The 23,179-nt window shown below is 25.5% G+C and overlaps 1 protein-coding gene across 1 annotated transcript; it reads left to right on the top strand.

The window, feature by feature from the left end:
- Positions 1-22,678: 22,678 nt before the first annotated feature.
- LOC130498839 (S-protein homolog 2-like) lies at positions 22,679-23,179 on the top strand. The gene has a single exon (XM_056992485.1). It carries the CDS (start codon positions 22,679-22,681, stop codon positions 23,177-23,179), a length of 501 nt encoding a protein of 166 aa, XP_056848465.1.

The following is a 23,179-nucleotide window of genomic DNA, read 5'->3' as shown; positions in this document are numbered from 1 at the left end:
GAGAGAGAGAGAGAGAGAGAGAGAGAGAGAGAGTGAGTGAGAGAGAGAGAGAGAGCCATAGAGAGAGAGAGCCATAGAGAGAGAGAGAGAGAGCCATAGAGAGAGAGCCATAGAGAGATAAACAAAATGAATTCGAGAGTAAGATAAACACACAAAACCCAAATTCCAAACTATATATATATACTTTCTAATATTTTCGAAAAATTGCTGATCTAACCATCTCATCCCGCGCAAGGCGCGGGTTACTACCTAGTCAAAATATTATTTGTAGATTGCCACACCTTGCTGCAACACAATATATAGTAAGTTCGCCTGATAAGCTTATAATAATTTTTAGAAGTTGGGGATAGAACTGATTATGTTAGTTATGAAATGAAAAACAAAAAGAAAAATATTATGGTGTATATATGATCATTATTTGCAATGCAGTAATTGATATATGATGAATAAGACCTTAATATACCAAAAACCCTCAAAAGCGCACTTACATATGCATATGAGAATACGATCTCCAAGCTTTCTTCGGATATGGCAGTGAATTACTTACAGGAGTGAAGCATTTTTTTGTGAATCCGCCAAAAAGTTTAAAAGGGTTTAGTCTTGTTAAGAGACTTAATTTCACGAGTGATTAGTTTTGTTATTTGTGGTGAATGCTTTTGTCAATCTGTTGATGAATGTAGTTTTATACCATCTATACCATTTCAGCATATTCTACAGTTTGTTAGAAACTAATGATTTGTTTCATTTCTATTTCACAAAAAAAAATGATTTGTGGAAGATTGAGAACTATAATGATTGGGTGCTAGTTTTTCTGCTTTAATATTTTTGATATTAATGGTTACGATTTTTATTCTTCTAGTTTCTATTTTGATTGGGAAATACGATAAAAAGAAAAGAAGAAGTTAAGAAGCTTGATCTCCCCCCCCTCAAAACCGGACATGAAAGTTTTTTTTTCGCACGAGATTTTGAGTCTCGCGTGTCTACCATTTCACCACCAAGGCATCTGTTTCAAAAAAATAGGCATACGGCGTACAAAAAGTTCGCGCCCGAAATCTTCCCTTTTTTCTTTCAATTACATCTGAAATGACTTGTAAACCTGAAAAATTATCATGTCCGGTTCCCTTGGGGGATCGTAACGTGTATCCCCCCCTCTTCCGTTCATGATCATTAGGACCATCATACTTGCCGACCATCGATGAACTGCCTTATGATAAAGAAGAAAAAGAAGAACTCATATACTTTTGTAATGTAACAGGAGAAAGGTTTCCCATTACTTAGCCGGAAGTTTAGGGACTTGAGAACTGAACAAAAGACAGAGGGATTCCACCGTCTTCATTCCATACTAGAAAGAATTTGCAGGTGTACTAACAAGTGCATCAAAGATGCAGACTTTTATCTTCGACAAATGGCCCATCATTTAATGCGCGTCGAAGCATATGGTTGCCTGATATGAAAAAAAATAAAAGAAGGATGTGGAAAACAAGATAGGAACGAAATGTTTCAAATGCTCCTGGAAGTGATCTTGGCGCAGTGAGTCCTTTCTTCTCGGTCTGCTCGTAACAATCCAATCAATTCTCCAGGTAAAAAAAACATTAGACATTCCCTCTTCTTAACATTTTTTGAGGCAATTTTCTCAGTTTTTATTGGCTTGCAAAGAAATAGCCCGCTTGTTTCTTGAGAAGAGATGGGAAAGGCTAAACCTTGGAAATCTTAATGCCATAATGCCTTTCAAATCCTCCTGCGGCCAATCCCATGCATATTGTCTGTACATCGGGTCGCACCTCTTAGAAAGAAAAGAACTTAAATCAAAATAGTCGAACGGTCGATTCGTTTTTTTTACTTCCACTCTTGATACTTTCTTTTCGTGATTCTAAGCCCCTGGCTCTCTGCTGGGTTGGCTGTTGGGCTTGCTTCTATTGGACCTGGGGTTGGTCAAGGTACAGCTGTGGGTCAAGTTGTCGAAGGTATCGCGAGAGTCTACCGAATCAGTATAGCTATCTTTCTTCTGACACAGCAACGCAGAAAATAGAATTTCTTTCTTCGTCTTAAAAAAAAATAGGGGAGATTAATTGACAAAAAGAGGAAACCCCATACAGTTGTTCATATAATCTCACTAAAGAAGGAGCCATTTTCTGTTGTGTTGTGTTGAAAGGATATCTAGATGATCCGATCGATTGCGTAAAGCCCGCAGTAGTAACGGAACCGGGGAAAGTATACATAAGGTTTCATAGCTTTAATTTGAGCGGCAGATCCTACTCTCCCGTTCACCGGGGCTTCGGTCGCCGGCTCCCCGGTGGAGTGCCGCACCCTAGATGGCGAGAGTCCAGTAGCCGAAAGCATCGGGCCCCCTGGAAGGAGGCCTTCTTCGCCTTCCATCGGAGTTTGAAGAAGGGGAAGGAGAAGCAGTCCTCGACCCGGTCCCTTTCAAAAATGAAAACAAAAGAAGCCTCGTGAACTTGATTAGACTTTTTTTGGAAATAGATTGTTATGATGGTGAAATATAAATATATTGTTGACCAAGTCGAAGAATAAACAACTTCATAAGAGCATCCGCAATAGCATCATCCGCAATCGTTACCCATTAGAGTTTTTAGAAAAAACTTTTTATTTTTATTTTTTAATTATTATTTTTTTTTATTTTTCAATTTTTAAAGAAAAGAAATATCAACCAATAACGGGCCGTGATGTTTCATGGAGACCCGGAAATAGTGTAAGGATTCACTAAGAATGATCCTTATTTTAAAATTTTAAGGATTGAATCCTTACTTTTTGGTAGAATCCACTGATTATTTAATTATTTTTCCTAATTCTCCTTAAAGATTCCATTGCGGATACTTAAAAAATCATCACAAATGTTTGGAATGAAGATTTTTTGAAGGTGAGGTGTGAGGCAGAGAGGTATTGACGTGGCAAACCCTTGTGAATCTCCATTCAACTATTATATTATAGATCAGACTAGGATAAACCCGCCATACGGGCGGATGGATTATAAATAAATAAACTAAAAATATATATATGCTATTAAGGTAGAATTTTTGTTATGATTCTTCTCCAACTTTAATTTGATTATTTCTGATATGCACATGCATGTTTTATATTCAAATATGTTTTTTTTCTTTCTTTGTCGGATTAGTATTTTTTTTCTTTGTCTATATTCATATTATTTTTTATTTTAGTAGATTTGATTTTGCTTCAAATTTGTCTTGTAACAAAATTTATTTCAAATTATAGCTACATGTTTTTATTTAAAATGTTATAGTTACAATCTTTATTTTAACCAAGGCTAGGCTAATAGTTTCAGCAAAAAAAAGTTTCAGCATTTGTTTTGTTTTAGAAGGTACATACACTAATACTTATTATTTTATAAAAGGTAATATGTTTAAAAGTTATGCAGAAAATCAAATATATTCGTATCTAGATATTGTTGTATGTTAATTTTTATTCAATAATACTAGATTTTCAACTCGCGCTACGCGCGAGTCTATATTAATAATTAGTATCATTGTATACTAATATTAAGATAATATGCATTTTATATGAAACTTTATTCAATGTGTGCTTTATTATTGTTCATATTTAGACTTTTATACCATTATATTCTTTAATAACTAATATTTAGATATCTTCTTGTTGACCCAAAAAATATCTTATTTTGTGTATGTAAATTTGTTGTATATTTATAAATGTGTTTAATTTTTTAATAATATTTTTATAAAATTATATTAACTGTTATAGTCATATTAATTAATATTACACTATAATAATTATTTATTATATTTTTATCTATCTTTCTATTTGAAGGACATACAAAAATTAATGCAGATGCACAATATCTAACTTTACTTTGTATTACCAAATTTTTACAATAAAATTATAACTATTATATATTTTGTGCATATGTAATTGAAATATTCATTTTTAATTCTATTGAATGCATATCTGGTAGTATTATTTTAGGGTTGTTCCATAAAATGTTTTTTTATTAGCTTAATGAATATTTTGATTATTTTTCTTGAAAATATTTATGTAAAATTTTATTCAAATTTTAATTTTTGATTAGTAAATAAATATGTTAATTCATTTGATTGATAAAAGTCAGTTTGAAACAACATAGATAAACGCTTTGAAAACACATAGATAAACTACATGTTTAACAATATATGACCTTACATAAGTTTTTTTGTTTAATTTCATTTCTTTTGTTTTAAAAATTATCCTTGTCTTATTTTTATTTTACTTTGAGATAAATAATTTTCTGACATTTAATATTTAAATATAAAATTAAAATGCTGATATTGTATATTATTGCCATGAATTTTTTAAATTATATGTGAACACTATAAATAATATTATCCTAAGATTTACTTTCTATTATTTCATTATTTTTCCTTTTTACTAAATTTAATATTGACTTCTTTTTTTTAGGAAATATCATCAATTTTTAAATCATATGTTTTTCAGTATGTAATTAAAATTGCTTTAGATTCTTATTTTTTATCATTAAAATAATTAAAATCAAACTGATTTTAATTATTTTTCTTTTTTACTAAATCTAATATTGATTTCCTTTTTATGTTGAAAGAAACATTTTTGAAAGTCTTGAAATTTTGTAAGATGATATCTAAAAGGTAATTTGGCATATTTTTGGTGCTTTAAAATAATATGTGGACATTCTCAATTATTTTGTGCAACAAATTATATTAATATATATATTTTGAATATTGTCAGTAGCATATAACCTATACTTTAAAAAGATCATGTTATTAGTTTTATATAGGTATAGTTGTTCGAAAGTATTGCATTTTAAAATTAATTATTAATTTTGTTTGTTATTTTTATGTTAATGTTCGAACATTTTTTTATATTAAGTTAATAATACATGATGTTTTAGTTTTATAATATAACTTATTTAAAATTTATTTATATTTTATTTTGAAATAAAAAGTTTTCGATAATATTAACTTTTTAGAAATAGAAAATTTAAAAAACGATCTTGGCATTGTTTGGTGCTTTAAAATAATATGTAGACATTCTCAATGATTTATAATATGTAGACATTCTCAATGATTTATAATATCAAATTATATATTGTGCATGTTATTTATTATGAATATTTAAAACAGTATATAACCTAAACTTTGAAAATCATGAGTTTAAATTTAGATTTATATAGTTATAATTGTTTGAAAGTTTTGCATTTTTAAACTAATATTTTATTTATTTATTTATTAATTTTGAAAAAACTATTATACTATGTTAACTAATATATAGTATTTATATTTTTGTAATTTCATCTTATTCTATATTGATTTATATTTTATTTTGAAATAAATGATTTTTGGTAATATTGATATTTTTAAAATTAATAAATTAAAATAACTATTTATCATATTTTGATTGGTAGTCTGGCAATAATGCATGGAAATTCTCAATGGTTTATATAATCAAATTATATATAGTATATGTTATTTATGAATTTTTTTAATGATGTAGTCTTTAACTGAAACTTTGAAAATTATGAGTTTAAATTTAAATTTATATCGTTATAATTGTTTGAAAATCTTTTATTTTAAAATTATTATTATTTTGTTATTTATTTGTTACTTTTCGAAAATAATATTATAGATTATGTTAACTTATATATAGTATTTATCCCCTAGTCTATATTTGAGAAGTGATTTGCCACATGTCTTCTCTACAATCGTTTTCACAAAAAAAATTGTGACGTGGCCATTAAGATTGATGACATGTCATATGGTTAAATATGACATGGACAATTATATATAATGTTAATTTATATTTTTGATAAAATTTTAAAATATGGTAATAACTCATATATTATATTTATTATCAATTTATATTTTTAGACTTTTTAAAATACGGCAAGAACGCATAAATCATCATTAAAATAAATATATACAATTATGGCATTTCAAATTTTGAAATATCATTTAAATTAAAAATATTTCAAAAATATATACATATTTTTTAGAAAATTATAAAATTAAATCATAAAATCAAATTAAATCGTAAAATCATTAGTTTCAAATATATATTTACAGATTTATAAATATTGTTTAATTTTAATTTTTGACAATTCTGAAATTTTACATATTTATTTAATATATTTAATTAAAATAAATAGATAGAAAAATCTACCTAAGATTATAATTTTAAATATATACATGCACATTCTTAAATATAATTCAAAATAAACAAAATTTATTTTATCTTAATTTTAATGTTCAGTTAAATCAAATTTATATTAAAATATTGATAAGAAAAAGAAAATTTATAATATTAATAAAAAATAAATATAATTTATATTTATCTTTTAAAAATATTTTAAAATTCTTTTACTGCACATGGTGCAGGAAAACACCTAATATTTTTATAAATTTACCTGATTTGATTTCAAATTATATTTTATTTTATATTAAATGATTTTCTTGTAATATTTACAATTTTAGAAATAACAAATTAAAAATATGATTTGAATTAAGAATTTGTGAGAAGTCACTTTGTAACTTGTTTTGTTGTTGATGACCAAGAAGTTCTTTATCATGTAGATTACATCAGTCTTTAAATCTCCTTCATACTATTCAATTAGTTGGTATGAAAGCGTGGATTGTTCCTCTCTGTAAAAATTTGTGTCAAACAATATACACTGCTTATAAAGTTTTGGATTGATAATTTATAAATAAAATTCTTTATACCTTATTTGTAACAAAAAGGTGATTGTATCCCAAGGTTGATGATCTTAGAAAAACTTTTGTTACATCCTTCCCAAAAGTAAACCACTCTAGCAAGAATTTCATTATTAGTAAAAAAATTTCTAAGATCATCAAAAATCAACAAAAAAGCAACCATTGTGTAAGTCTCTCGTTTTCTTTCAATATCTATCCCCTCAAGTTAAACCTGAAAACTTTTTCAAGCTTTAGACAATTATTTATAGTTACCAAATACTTCATATATTGGAAAGTTTCTTCTTTTGTATTTAAGTGATTTTCCCTTTTCAGATGTTTAAATTTTTGTTATTCATTGACTTTAAATTTAGTTTTTCATTTTTAATAATTTAGTTTTCCATTTTCTTGTATAAATGATACTTTTAAAAGGGGAATTTTCAAAAATACCATTTTCAAGGTACCATTATTCATCTTTACCACCACTAAAGACATATTTTCAAAAATACCTTATTTATTAAAATGGTAAAAACTCTTATATCTTTGTTTTTATATGCTTTTCAAAATTCTAATCCCAAATTCTAAATCCTAAACCTCCAATTCTAAACTCTAAACCCAAAATCTTCAACTCTAAACCCTAAACCCTAAACTATATACCCTAAATTCAATATCCTAAACCCTAAACCCTAAAGTCTAAACTATAAACCCTAAATCCTCAACTCTAAACCCTAAATCCTCAACTCTAAACCCTAGACTATATACCTTAAACCCTAAAACATTAAATCTAAACCCTAAATCCTAAACCTTCAATTCTAAACCCTTCATTAAAAGTAGTGGTAAAAGTGGTTAGTGTAAACATGAAAAGTGGTACTATGAAAATGGTATTTTTGGCAATTTCTCCTTTTAAAATAACAAATTAAATTATAACAAAAAATGGTAAATTAACTTAAAATAATACATTAACTAACACAAAAATCTAAAAGTATTTGTTATACCTAAAAATAAATACTTATTTTGCAGATATTTATATTTTCTTTTTATTTTCCTTTTTACTGTAATAATTAGCATATGTAAGTAAGATGTGAACTATTAATTTTTAAGTTTAAGCTATATATGTAAATTAATTTCGTTTTTAAATATTTTTTGGAAATATTGACATTTTAAAAATTAATAAATTATGTTGCTGATTTGTCGAGTTTCTTAATTTGTTAATTTAACTATGTTGATTTTCCAATTTTCTCTAACATTTACCATTTATTTAATTAAGCTGTAAAATGTTAATATTTATTTTGTTAGTTTAATTATATATATTATCAATTTCGTTTAAAAAAAAAATAGAAATACTAATATTTTTTATAATAATAAATTAAAAGGATGATGTGTCATATTTTGACTGGTCGTTTTAAATCCTATGTGGACGCTCTCAATGGCTTATAGCCTCAACTTTTATATAGTATAGACTAGGTTTTCAACTCGCGCTACGCGCGAGTTTGTTTTAATAATCTTAAAATTTTTATTTAAATATGTTAAAAATTAAATATAAACATTTTTATTTGTATATTGAATTTTTTTTACACAATTATATTCTTTACATAGCTAATATTTTTATAGTTTTTGTTTGTATATGTAAATATATAACTCTATCAATAATAGTATATATATTTTTTATTAATCACAATTTGAAATAACTATATAGACTGTTTCGATGGGTCTTAATTAGTTACTACTGCACTTTTATAAATATTTTTACTATAATTTTTTTTTTCATTTTAAATGTCATAAAGATTACTTCATATGCATAATTTATAACTTTGGTTTGCAATTACAAAATAATTAAAAAATAAGTATGACTATTATACGAAAAATGATTCTCAGCTACATGAATAATGCATCACTACATTGCCAAAACCATTGACATGAACTATATATTACATGACCACATCTCAAAACTAACATGTGCTATGTTGCTAACACCATCAAAATCTATCTAATAGCTAAAAAGTTTTTTTTTGATTTGAAACCCGACAATTTCTAATAAGGTTTTAACATATTATCACATATACTCGGATATATAAAATCACTTTTGAATTATTGATTTTCGTATTTATTTTTCTTTCGATCTTTTGTATGTTTCTTATAGTCTATTTCTAAGAGTTTAGTTGATAAACTTCTTACCAAATCTTGCTAGATCGATTTCAAATCTGAAACATCTTTTACTATTGGAAGGATGTTTATGGTGTAAGCAACATAACACCTCAAGGATGTTGTCATGTGAATCATATACTTTATTTTGTCCTAGATACATTTCGTTTTTCTAGATGTGCATCCATGAAGTCGTATATAGTTTATATAGCTCATAATCATTTTTCTATTATTATATACTTATCGTGTGCATAAGTGAATATGTCTTTGAAATAATATAATTTTATTCGTTTAAATACATATTTGAGAGTATAATATTTAAAAAAATTTAATCATATTTATTTTGATGAAATTGAAATAATATTAAATTGTTTTTGTTAGATATAAGAAAAGGAAATAAATATAGATTTTTAACTACGGTTAAGTGTTTTTAATTAAAATAAGAATTTATAATAGTAGATATATTTTCTACTTGATTTGGTCATAATATAAATTATTGCCGAAAGTATGATGGTTTATTAGTTCACATATTTTTTTCTTATTGTTTAAAATTTGTCATAATTTCATTGTTTTCAATTTATTCATTAATTTCCCATAATACCAATTGATTAATGTATAATTAATATTTTCATATCTTTCTCATCAGTTGCCGCAGAGATTATAGTGTTATGTTAATACTATTAAAATATTAATAAAAATTTAAATAATTTATTTGGTTTAGAATTTTTGTGTTTTAACATATTTTATTAAAATTGTTCTTCAAATATATTTTTGATAAAACTCGTGTGAAATCATTTTAAAATTATATGTTACGTTGATCACATAATAAGTTTCATAAACACAGATTGTTTTCAATTTTATTTCTAAATTACATCAAAGAAGTATAAATAGTCACCATGTACGTGTTTTATTGTTAATGAGTTATAATTTTTAGATTACCTAAATTTTCAGTTTTGTTTTATTAAATCTTATTTGGTTAGTTTAATGAAGATTTAGATTAAAAATTTCTAATAACATTTATTTTGAAACATAATATATTAATTTTTTCAAATTTTAATTGTTGATGAGTAAAGTAAATTTAAATTCTTTTGATTGAAAAATGTAATTTAAAATCACATCAGTAAACAACATGTGTTTTACATGTGCCTTACATGTGTCTTACACATGTGGATTACTTTCACCATCATTTATTTTTAATAAAACTTTATACTTATTATTGTAAGTCAAAAAATGAATTGGCTACATTAAAAAGGACCAAAATTAATAAATTTTAATGCTAATTTAACATATTTTGATATTCTAAAGTATATGTGAATATTTTTTAATAATATATAGCCTCTATCCTAAAATGTCTGTGTAATTTGGTTTTCTTATTTTTAGATTAATTATAAATATAACTAATTTATTAGACGTAATACTTTAGACTCATTATTTTTTCATCTTTGTTATATATATATTTATAAGAAGTCATTATGTGGTTTATTTTATTGTTAATGACAGTACTATATAAGATGATAGTGTTGATTACAATTTCAAAATTTAATGAGTAAATATATTTGTTAATTTCCTTTTATTGAAAAAAATCAGTTTAAAATTCTTAAATAATATTTTTATACAATATGTGTTTCACACAAGTGAATTATTCTTACATGTGGTTCTTTTAAAATAAATGTTTTATAAGTCAAAATAATAAATTGGCTCCGTAGAAAGAAAGAAAGAAAAAAATTAAACCAGCCATTGTTTTAAAAAATTTTAAAAACCATGTAAAACCTAATATAAATTTAGATAATTATTTATATTCTATACAACTCCTTAAAAATCTATATTAAATTTCATGTTCAATTTCTTCTACTTTGTTAGTCTTTAAATTTTGATATTATTATATTATTATATTATAATATATACAATATTTTATGCTTTAACATACTTAGAACAAAATGTTTTATTAATTTCTTTGACGTTTTTTTACCAATAATAGCATGTATGTTATGTTAATATAAACTCACCTATATTTGTTTATATTATTTGATATTGATTTGCTTTTTATTTTTAAAATAAATATGTTATTCTGAAAATCTTGATATTTTTAAAATTTGTGTGTAAATTGTTTATATTATGTAATATCAACTTTTAAAATAAGTGTGTTTTAAATTCTTATAATTTAAATTCTTGAATTTTATATTTGTAAGATATTTTAGTTATTTTTATATTAAGTTTCCAAAAAGTGTTATATATGTCAAGTTAATTCTTTGTAATGAGTTTAAAAGTTTATCTTAATTTATATGAAAACTTATTTTATTTTAAACAATTGGTTTTTGGAAATTTTTGACATTTTATTTTTTCTCATTTCATAAAAGATTTTATCAAATCCAATGTGGTCATCATCCTTCGAGAAAACTATTACTGAAATCAAAGTCAATCGTCTTCCTAATCTCGCAGTCGGTGCAACATGGGTAGACCTAAGCAAGTCCTAGGTGGAGCAAGTGCCATAAGAGAAAGTTTTTTTTTCCATTAGTTGCATTGAAAATCAAGGATCTTAAAATGGCTTATAATCTTCAATGTCTCCATACACCTTTGGTTATACTTTGTTATTTTATCAAGTCTACCCATATTGTGAAATTTGCTAAATCCACCCCTTGGTGCAATAGATCCAGTCCAAGATCAACCGATCTTATTATTTCTCAAGAAGCGTCAAGATTCACCACTCATCTGTTCTCACATTCATTGCCTTTAATTGGCACACTAAGTCGAGGTTTAACTACTTATAGGCTTCTCCCTACAGCTTTCTCTTCAGCTCTTCGGCTTGTTTATTGTTAAGCTCAAATATAGTAATCAATATTGTGATTTATTATATTATCCCCGTGTAACAAAGCCATTATGTTTCACATGTATTTAATGTTTCTTTTACCAAAATAGGAGCAAATCTCTTAGCCGCTTCAATTTTTGATCTATACACACATTATTTCTTTGTTTCGCTTCTCTCTTGCTTGGATATAATAAGAGCAATCTATTCAAAGAGATCACATATATATATATATATATATATTGACAACATGCCATTGAAGTTAACTAATTAGAAATTTTGTTGAAACCTTTAATATTACTTTTTAGCCTAGTTTTCGATTTTTATCGTTTACTTTTACATTACTAAAAGTCTTCACTGCAATATATTTGTTTTATATTATTAAACTTATTGACTATAATTTATTTTTAGCAATTTTCATTCAATTGCGTATGTCACAAGAGAAACTCAAAATGTTAATTTGTTGAACATGTTAAAATAATAAAACGTTTTTGAGTAGGGGTTTAACTAACTAATGGTATCGACCAACCCAATGTAGACAACTTTTTGGAAATATTGATTTTTGATATTAGTAAATTAAAATGATGACTTGTCATATTTTGATCTGATTTTAAAATCATATGTGTTTTCACTTCCTGTAGCTTCGATTAAAAACTTTCGTATTCTATTTTAAAATGTTAATTTTCCAAAATAAAAACTATATATATATATTCAAAAAACATATTGTTGGTTTATGTTATTTAAATGTAATTCAAAATTATAAGTGATTTAAATTACTATAGATTTAAATTTTACAAAGTTTTGTATTTTAAGAACATACTTTCAGTTTCTAAAAAATCATATATATTAATTGGTTTATATTGAATTTTTTTTATTAGTAACTGTATTTTGATGGATTTCTATCTTATTTTAGAAAGTTATATATTTGGAATTTTTTATTCAAAAATAATAAACTAAAATAATGATTTAGCATATTATAATTGGTGATTTTATTCAATGGCTTATAGCCTCAACATATTATAAGAATAAGTATTTTTTGTTAATATTACAATTCTAATTTTCATTTTCCATTTTACTATAATAATACCATTTAAAGCAAGTTGTCAAATGTTAATACTTATGTTATTAATTCAAGTTATATATATAGTATTAATTTCGTTTCATTTATATATTGGAGATATTAACATTTTTTAAAATAATAAAATAATCTATTTTTCTACTTTGACTATTTTAACATTAATTTCTATTTTATTTTGGTATGAAATGTATTTTAGATTTATTATATCTAAAAAGAATTAATTTTTTGTTACTATAACTATTTTGATTTTCCATTTTTCTATAACAGTTACCATTCATTTAAGTAAGTTGTTAAATATTAATATTTATTTTGTTAGTTTAAGTTATATAAATAATATTAATTTCGTTTTAATTTTTATTGGAAATATTAACATTTTAAAAAAATAATAAATTAAAATCTGATTTGTCATCTTCAACAGGAAATTTATTTTGCTTTACTTTAAGTTTTTTTTGGAAATTTTAACATTTTAAAAAATGAATAAATCTTTTTTTGTCATCATGAATAAATCATAATGATCAAAATAAGTATTCATAATGTCATAATTAATATATTCTTAATTATTTATTGTTAAATTTCGAAATTCTTATATATATTAAGATAATATATGTGTAATGTTTTTACTTTTGTTAGTTTCCCTTATTTGATATTGATTTGTATTTTATTACAAAAAATAAACAGTTTTTTGGAAATATTGACATTTAAAAACATATGTAAAATAACGATTTGTCATAATACGATTGGTCGTTTAAAATCCTACGTGGACGCTCTCAATGGCTTATAGCCTCAACTTTTATATAGTATAGATTAATCCTAGATTTTATACTCGCGCTACGCGCGAGTCTGTATTATTTTTTTTTTTACTTTTATAATAACTTTAAAACTAATTATTTATCTGATTTATATAATTTTTTTATCTGAAACATGATTCGTTGATTTTTTTATTTATGTTTATTTTATAACTATACCCTCTTATTAGTTATTTAGTTTTTTTGAATTTTAAATGTAATAGTTATGTTTATAAACATATTCATAATTTTTGAAAAATGTTAATTTGTATTTTGAAATATTATATAAATTTCTTGATGCATGTAAACTGCCAATACATTTTAATATTTTGTGAAACATTTTACATATATTTTACTTGACTACATAAACGATTAAAGTGTTTAAAAAACATAAAATATTAAACTATCTTGCATAATATCTAATTTTTCTTAATAGTCAAAAACTTTACTTGATGTAAAATAATATGTGAATTAATAAAATTTAGAATCTATAGTATTAGAGTTATCTACTTGATGTAATTAATAATTTGTATTTTAGTTAAGCTTGTATGATCATATAATGTAATATATTATAATTTATTTTTTGGTACAATAGTCAATATTTGATTTTTGGTGTTTACATGAAGATTTTTGGGATACTTTGAAACTTTTACATAATTTTGATAATTGTTTTTCTTTTCTAGTTGCTAAATACTGACAATAAAATAGCAAAAATCTTAGATAGCGTATTCATTGTAATCTTGAGACTTTTTTTCTAAATGTTAAAATCTGTAATTTTGTATGTTTTTAGTTTGTTGATTATAATACTTAGATAGTATATTTATTTTCATAAATTCATATTGATTGTTCCTTCTATCATTCTTTTATGTTATCTTTCATGCTAATTTATTGTTATAAATTTTATTTAAAATCTTAATAACTTATTTGACGTGCTTGCTTAGGCTCTTTATTATTAATCTACCTTATAAACATTATGCTCTAAATATTTTTCTTCGACATAACTCAACAAAGAGCATCGTAAATTTTATATGTTTTATGAGGTGAATCAGACTAATGAATCAATGATTATAAGAGTTCATCATGTAGTTTGCTTTAAAAATAATAATTTTTAAAAATCTTGTAAATCACACCATGTTAAATTGATTTCAGTATAGTTTATTTGGTTAGTTTCTATGAATATTTTGACTGTAACTGCCTAAAATAATATTTGTCAAAACATAAGATAATAGTGTTGATTAATATTAAAATATTAATGGATAAATTAAATTGTTAATTTCTTTTGTTTGATCAAAAAAAATTGAATTTCATAAATAAATTGTGGCTTGGGCCTCTCACTTTATTCTCTTACCTAACATTTTTAGAGAGAGCAGTATATCCAGTATTTTCTGGTGTGATATACTTTTATCTATCGGATTTTGTCTTCGGCTTGTATGATTTACTCTCCACTGCAGAGTTTTTCGTTTTCGTTCAATGTTATTATTCATCCACTTCAAACCATATATTTCTTGATGTGTTCCTTGTTCATGAGGATTATGCGATTTTTGATTTGGATATTATTAAAGAAAATACATTTGATATTGATTTCTAATTTATTTTGAAAATACACTTTTTGAAATTTTATTTTCAAGAGTATATTTTCTTTTGTGTTCTTGCAAGTAAAAATCGTGTATTCTTTATAATTTATTATAATTCTTCTTTTGTTAAATTTCCAAATATTTAGTATATATATGAGTCAATTCCATTTTAATGATTTATTTATTAGTTTGCCTTATTTGATGTTGAATTCTATTTATCAATTATAATTTTCATATTTTATTGGTGGTTTTAAATTTTATATGGATGTTTTCAATGACTTATAGCCTCAACTTTTATATAGTATAGATAAAATAATGATTTAACATATTTTGGTGTTTTAAAATAATATGTGAATATACTCAATGATTTATAGCCTCAACTTATATATAGTATAGCTGTTATTTCAATAGCATATAACCTAAACTTTGAAACCATGAGTAAAAATTATTATTTATAAATTTTTAAAAGCCTTGCATTTTCAAAAACTAATTCTTATTTTATATTTTATTTGAATGTTAAATGTCGAAATATTATATATATTAAGTGAGTTTATATATAATGTTTTACTTTTATTATAAGTTTCTTTGTTTGATATTGGTTTCTATTTTATTTTTAAATGAAAATTGTTTTAGAAATATTGACATTTTTGAAAATAAAAATTTAAATAATAACTTTTCAAAATATAATTGATTATTTCAAATTCTGTGTGGACACCTTTAGTGCTTATAGCCTCAATTTATTTTATAATGAACTTTTATATAATATAGATTTATGTTAAATTTCCAAATAATTTGTATATATATATATGAGCCAATTCCATTTAATTAATTATCTAATAGTTTGCCTTTTTGACACTTAACTCCAGTTTGTATCCAAATAATCAATTTTGAAAATTTTAACATTTTTAAAAATAGTAAACTAAAATTGTTATATTTATATTTTGATTGATTGCTTATAGTCCTGTCCTATATGTATATTCTCAATGGCTTTTTAGCTGTCAGTTTTTATATAGTAAATAAAATGAAGATTTAGCATATTTTGGTGTTTTAAAAAATATTATGTGAACATTCTCAATTATTTGTACTTTCAACGTATAAATAGTATATGCTATTTGTCAATATTTTAATTAGCATATAGCATAAAATTTGAAAATTATAAGTTAAATTTATTTAATTATAATTTTTTGAAAGCCTTGTATTTTTTAATTTAATTATTATTTTATATTTTATATTTTATATTTTATTTTAAGTTTCGTAAAATATTTAAATATTAAGTTAACTTATTTATAATGAAAATATCAACATAAATCAGACATGTAACATAAATTTAGATAGTTACGATATTAAATAAGAAAACTAAATATAATATGGTGAAGTACATTCATGTGAGCGTACTCACCATGTCAAATAGTCATTAGTTGGTTCAATATCATTATCCAAAAAAATCCTTGTAGAAGAAGTGGAGGACAAACAAAATACGTCTACACAATGCAATTAAAAAGGTGATATGGTTAATAAATTATATCACTATGAACGTCAAATAAGCAACAATAATTATGTGTGAGATTACAAACCTCTAAATGTCCTTGGGTTCATTGTTGTAGCGAGAAGCACCATAGGTTTGTCACACTTTCCATCAGTTTCTTTTGAAAAAAATATATTAAATGAGTTTATATATAATGTTTTACTTTTATTAAGTTTCTTTGTTTGATATTGGTTTCTATTTTATTTTTAAATGAAAATTGTTTTAGAAATATTGACATTTTTGAAAATAAAAATTTAAATAATAACTTTTCAAAATATAATTGATTATTTCAAATTCTGTGTGGACACCTTTAGTGCTTATAGCCTCAAATTTCTTTTATAATAATGAACTTTTATATAATATAGAATTATGTTAAATTTCCAAATAATTGTATATATATATATATATGAGCCAATTCCATTTAATTAATTATCTAATAGTTTGCCTTTTTGACACTTAATTCCATTTTGTATCCAAATAATCAATTTTGGAAATTTTAACATTTTTAAAAATAGTAAACTAAAATTGTTATATTTATATTTTGATTGATTGCTTATAGTCCTGTCCTATATGTATATTTTCAATGGCTTTTTAGCTGTCAGTTTTTATATAGTAAATAAAATGACGATTTAGCATATTTTGGTGTTTTAAAAATATTATGTGAACATTCTCAATTATTGTACTTTCAACGTATAAATAGTATATGATATTTGTCAATATTTTCATTAGCATATAGCATAAAATTTGAAAATTATAAGTTAAATTTATTTAATTATAATTTTTTTGAAAGCCTTGTATTTTTTAAATTATTTATTATTTTATATTTTATATTTTATTTTAAGTTTCGTAAAATATTTAAATATTAAGTTAAATTATTTATAGTGTCTTACTTTTGTAAATTTATCTTAGTTGATATTAATTTATATTTTCGTCTAAAATAAACAATTTTTGGTAATATTGACATTTTTAAAAATAATAAACAAAAAATCTGATTTTGCATATTTTTATTGGTGGTTTTAAATCCTCTGTGGACGCTCTCAATGGCTTAAAGCTTCAACTTTTATATATTATATAGCCTAAAATTTGAAAATCATAAGTTAAATTTATTTAATTATATTTTTTCTGAAAGTCTTGTATTTTTAAAATTTATTATTATTTTATATTTTATATTTTATTTTAAGTTTCGAAAAATATTTATATATTAAGTTAACTTATTTATAATGTCTTACTTTTGTAAATTTACCTTATCTGATATTAATTTATATTTTAGTTTGAAATAAACAACTTTTTGGTAATATTGACATTTTTAAAAATAATAAACAAAAAATCTGATTTGGCACACCCTTGTTGATGTTCTGTGCTTCCCAAAAGTGAATCATTCTTGCAAGAACTTCATTCTTTTAAAAATCTTTTCTTAGACCATCAAAAACCAAAGAAAAATCAGAAGCCACCATTGCGTAAATATATTTTTTTTCTTTCTCAGTATCTCTCTCTTTTCCAAAGTAAATCTTGAAAACTTGTGGAATTCTAGACAACTATTTATAGTCACCTAATACTTCATTTATTAGAAAGTTTCTTCTTTTATATATTAAGTGAATTTCCCTTTTAGATGTTTTAGTTTTTGTTAACTTAATATTTTCTTTTTATTTTCCATTTTTCTATATCAGTTACAATTTATTTAAGTAAGTTTTCAAATTTTAATATTTATTTTTCTTAGTTTATGTTATATATATAATATTATTTTCGTTTTTTTAAATCTTTTTAGAAATATTAACATTTTAAAATAATAAATTAAAAATCTGAACTTTTTTCTTATATATTCATGTTAATATGACATTTTTATATTCATGTTATATATTCTCTTGTTTGTTAACTTAACTATTTTCTATTTATTTTCCATTTTTATATAGTATAGATTTATTAAAGTAAGTTGTCAAATTTTAATATTTATTTTTCTTAGTTTATGTTATATATATAATATTAATTTCGTTTTTTTGAATATTTTTTTGGAAATATTAACATTTTAAAAATAATAAATTATAAAAAATGAAAATTTTAATATTTTGTTTTAGGTTAAGTTATATATATAATATTAATTTCGTTTTAAAAAAGAATTTGGAAATATTAACATTTAAAAAAAAATAAAAATCTGATTTGTCGTAATACGATTGGTCGTTTTAAATCCTATGTGGACGCTCTCAATGGCTTATAGCCTCAACTTTTATATAGTATAGATGTAATATTTCTATTTGTTATATGTACATTTACTTATTATTATTTTTCTTTATATTTCATATTTACTTATTAATTATTTTCTATTTTTTTAATAATAATGACACGTGGCATATTTCTAACGAATTTTTTTTCGATGAGGTGGACGCTCCCTGGTGCCTCAAAACTGTACTTTTAATAGTATAGATTCTATGTGCGTGTTTGTTAACTCAATAATACCTAGTAATTCTAATTCTAATTGAATTACCAACCACACGTGAGCTTGGTAATTGTTGTTCTATGTACTTGAGTAGTTTAGTTTCCATTAATACACACATCATCATTTTTAAATGACAAATACAATTGTTAGAATTTGTCGTCTGTTCTATCAAACATGGTTCATTGGGTTGTATATTATTATTATTTTTAAATCCGGTCTTTGAACAAAAAAATTAGTTTTCTCCGAAAAAAACTTTTTCTCTTCCTGTGAAATACAATCATAATTCAAATTATTACAAATATCATTATAATGATGATGACTCGTAAGAAGTTGACCAGCAGAGAAAGAAGATCTTGAGCTACGAACTGAGATATTAAGTGAAGCGAAGTTAGACGGAACGGTGTCAGTTGCTGTAGTGGCCATAACCAGGCTCACGTGTGAGCTCAAAGACACATGCCGCGCACATAGCAGCCATACAGAACCTGCAGCCCTTTCCTTCGACTTTGGTGTGACTGTCCTTCATTGAGGTTCACCTCGGAGGTGGTTTTACTCATGTCTTTGTACAGATTTATGGCAATGGCGGGCATCCGTGTCTCAGAAATTCTCTGATAACCTAAGTGAAGTTCGAGAATCCAGAAAGAGGTTCTCTTTCAAGCAGGATTCTGAAAGTTTCATCTTCTCTCACTGTGCCCAAATACCTCTAATGCCCAAAAGAGAATGAAAGAGTTACAAAAGAAAAAAAGATGTGGTGGATCTATCATACATTGAAAAAAATATAGAAGCGTTTATTGCTTACAGCTATACTTGGATGGGAGTTATTCTTAGAAGAACTTAATCCGACAGCTTCTGGATATGAGACTATATGAACAAAGTAGGAAGTCATGAATCAATCAGCTCACGGTAGATAAAGAAACGACTAAGATCATGTGATGGAAGAGAAGTCATAGCACAATAGTAACAAAGAAAAATGTTAGGTTATCAAAAACTTGAGATTTTTCTTGAATGCAGTCAAAACCTCGTGAGAACAACTAACATGATGCTAGTAACATCTAGAGGAATTACTTAACATAATTAATTAAGCTTATTAGAACCCCGAAACTGCAACACCACAACAAAACAGAATGAGTATAAGATGATTAAAACAATTCGGACAACAAAAAAGAAGAAAAAAGAAGATAATGTAAAGAAAAAAACGCATGGTTGGATACATATCCTCTGTCTCCATGTTCCTTCTCCTCATCATCACCTCCAACACGTCAACCTCTGCCTTCATAACCACATATTCCTCCTCCTTAACATTCTCTTTCAGCCACTCCCTCATCCCCATATTTTCAGGTTCGAGGCTCATCTCACCGTTTCAATCCTGTACATCTCAAACTTCAGATTCCTTATTGGGTAATTGTTAACAAACAATCCTGTTCCTCTTTTTCCACTACCCACATCGATTCATACTTTCCTTTAGTAGTTCCCAATGTTCAAGAAAACCAAAAATCAAAAAATAGACTGGAATTTCAAAAGTCTTACCCTTTAGGGATTATGCTCTCTCTCTCTCTCTCTTGAGAGCTCTTCAGCTGCGAACTGCTTCTCTTATCTGACCAATCAAAAGTGTTACTTTCCGATTCATCATCTCTTCCACTATCATCCTCCCAAGAGGGTCTTGCACCAGTGGATCTATACAGTGAAGTCAAATGCCTTGAATGAGCTCTTCTCCTCCACATACATGTTGATGCTTCTACTCTATTCGCCATCTCTACAACAGCAAAAAAGTGCATGTTAATCAGTACTCTCACAAATAACAAAGCCCTCGATTTTTTTTTTGGTACTCGTAGTATGCATATCAAACTGATAACTATAAGGGTAATAACAAAGTTTTAAAAATATAATATTTCAATCTTAAGACCAATTAGATGCGAAGAAAGATGTACCGGCGGTGATAAAAGAGTTGATCGGAGTTGCTGCTGCACTGTAAACCAAAGAAAGGTCAACTGATGGGGTATTGTTATTTCTCGCGGTCACGGCGGTTGTAGTGGCAACTGAAGTGGCTGAGGCCAAGAGGTTAAGATGGTGCTGAGAGGATTCTGCGGATATGGCAGCAGGGGTTGAGCTGTAGCGGTGTTCATCTGATGAACCTTGGTCATAGAGAATGCCTTTGAAAACGTGACTTCCGATGTTCACAGCCGTTTGATATGCATACTCTTTGTCTTCATCTATATATAAAGGTAGATATTGAATGATGATTTAAGACAGATTTTAATAGAATGAATCTGTAACCGTTGGATTTATGAATCGGTAGGAAGAAGATGAAGCAACTGAATCGAAAGCCTAGGGTGTGACTCCATATCGCGACGGCGGAGAAAGAAGAGGGTTCAACCCATATGATATACAAAACGACGCGTGTTAAGCATATTGACTTACGCTTTATCGGATGGGCTTCATAAGACTTGACACAAACACAAAATATGCACAAAAGCCCAAATGAATTACAAATATAAATAAATGAAACGAATGGTCTTGGACACGTGTCAGCGCCAAAGAGCTCGAATTTCTGACCTGGAATCTGATGTGGAGGGCCCTGGAGAGAGGGAACTCTACTTTATATATATAGATTCACTAATTGAATCGATCTGATATTATTTTTAGGACTGGGCTTCGTTATCCATTGCTATTCTATCCAAAAATTTTGAATATCAGTAAGCTTTCGAAGCAAAACAAATACTAAAATTTAATATCCGCTAAAATCGAAGTAAATCACAAATATTAAAATTTTAGGAAACGAATGTCCGATCAGATCCGTCAATATATAAATACATGTATATCTTGATTATATTTAAAGTTTTAAATGTATAAAATTATATAATTATTATTCTAACATATGAGTTGAGCGATTCTATTCACATTATTACTTATATAAAAGTATTACATAAAAGGAAGAGAAAATATTTATGACAATTTTAATTTTTTTCTTAAGTTTTGTGTTATTATAATTTTTAAGTAAGTTTATGACAATTTTTATTTTTTTCTTAAAGATTCACAAAATATGTAGATTCAGTACTTATTTTAATTTTTTTATCTTTTATATCATGCAAAAAAATATTTTACAAAACAAATTGTATTGAGTTTATAAGATTATTTGTATTAATCAAAACAAATAAGATATATGTAACTATTTGCAAATATCCGTAAATATCTGTTTGTTTTTCGGATATCCATTTTTCCGGTTATCCGTATTTTTCCGAAGCAAAGCAAATCGGAAAATTAAATATCCGTAACATTCGAAGCAAATCACAAATACTTTCAAAAATCCGGATATCCGATTCGTGCCTAGGCCTAATTATTTTAGCGAGATTGATATTCATGATTCACAGAATAAATGTTGTTCTGTAAACTAAGTATCAAATAAAAATATGAAATGATCAAAATCAGTCAATCTAAAGCGTCATTATAACTAAGGTTCCTTGTCTTCAAAGTTTGACCATAGACATGATTTTTTGACCATATACATGAATTTAAGAGAGAAAAGGAATATTCAGATAAGATATTAACGGAAAGAAAGTATAAAGAATCGTCGACACTGCATTACGTTACACTACTGTGTATATATATAACTCATTCAACAAGTACAAACAACGTCACTATCTCATTCTCATATACCACAAAATGGTTATTCCAAAACGCTACCCATCACTATTAACATTGATTATCCTCATAGCTACAGATCTATCACACGCCGACACAATAAACAACATTCATGTTGCAAACGGTCGATCAGATTCATTATCATCAACAAAAGATGAGTTTAGTCCTATGGAAAAAGTTACTGTAGAAATCATCAACGATATTGGTGGTACGGTAACATTGCCTTATCATTGTAAATCAAAGGACGATGATTTGGGTGACAGAAGTTTGCAACCGGGTGGGTCGTGGTCGTTTAGTTTTAAGCCTCAAATATTCGGAAGGTCATTGTTTTTCTGTTCTTTTGCGTTGCCAAACGGAATGTATTATTTTGACATATATAGATACCACCGAGAGAGTAACGGCGATGACTGGTGCCAACAGTGCATGTGGAAGATCAGACAAACCGGACCTTGTAGGTTTAACCGTAGAACTAAGCAGTTTGATATTTGTTTTCCATGGAATAAAAATAAGTCCTTATATTGA

This window comes from Raphanus sativus, chromosome 8 (genome assembly GCF_000801105.2).
Source record: "Raphanus sativus cultivar WK10039 chromosome 8, ASM80110v3, whole genome shotgun sequence".
Taxonomy (NCBI): domain Eukaryota; kingdom Viridiplantae; phylum Streptophyta; class Magnoliopsida; order Brassicales; family Brassicaceae; genus Raphanus; species Raphanus sativus.
This window is presented reverse-complemented; position numbering and strand designations above follow the sequence as displayed.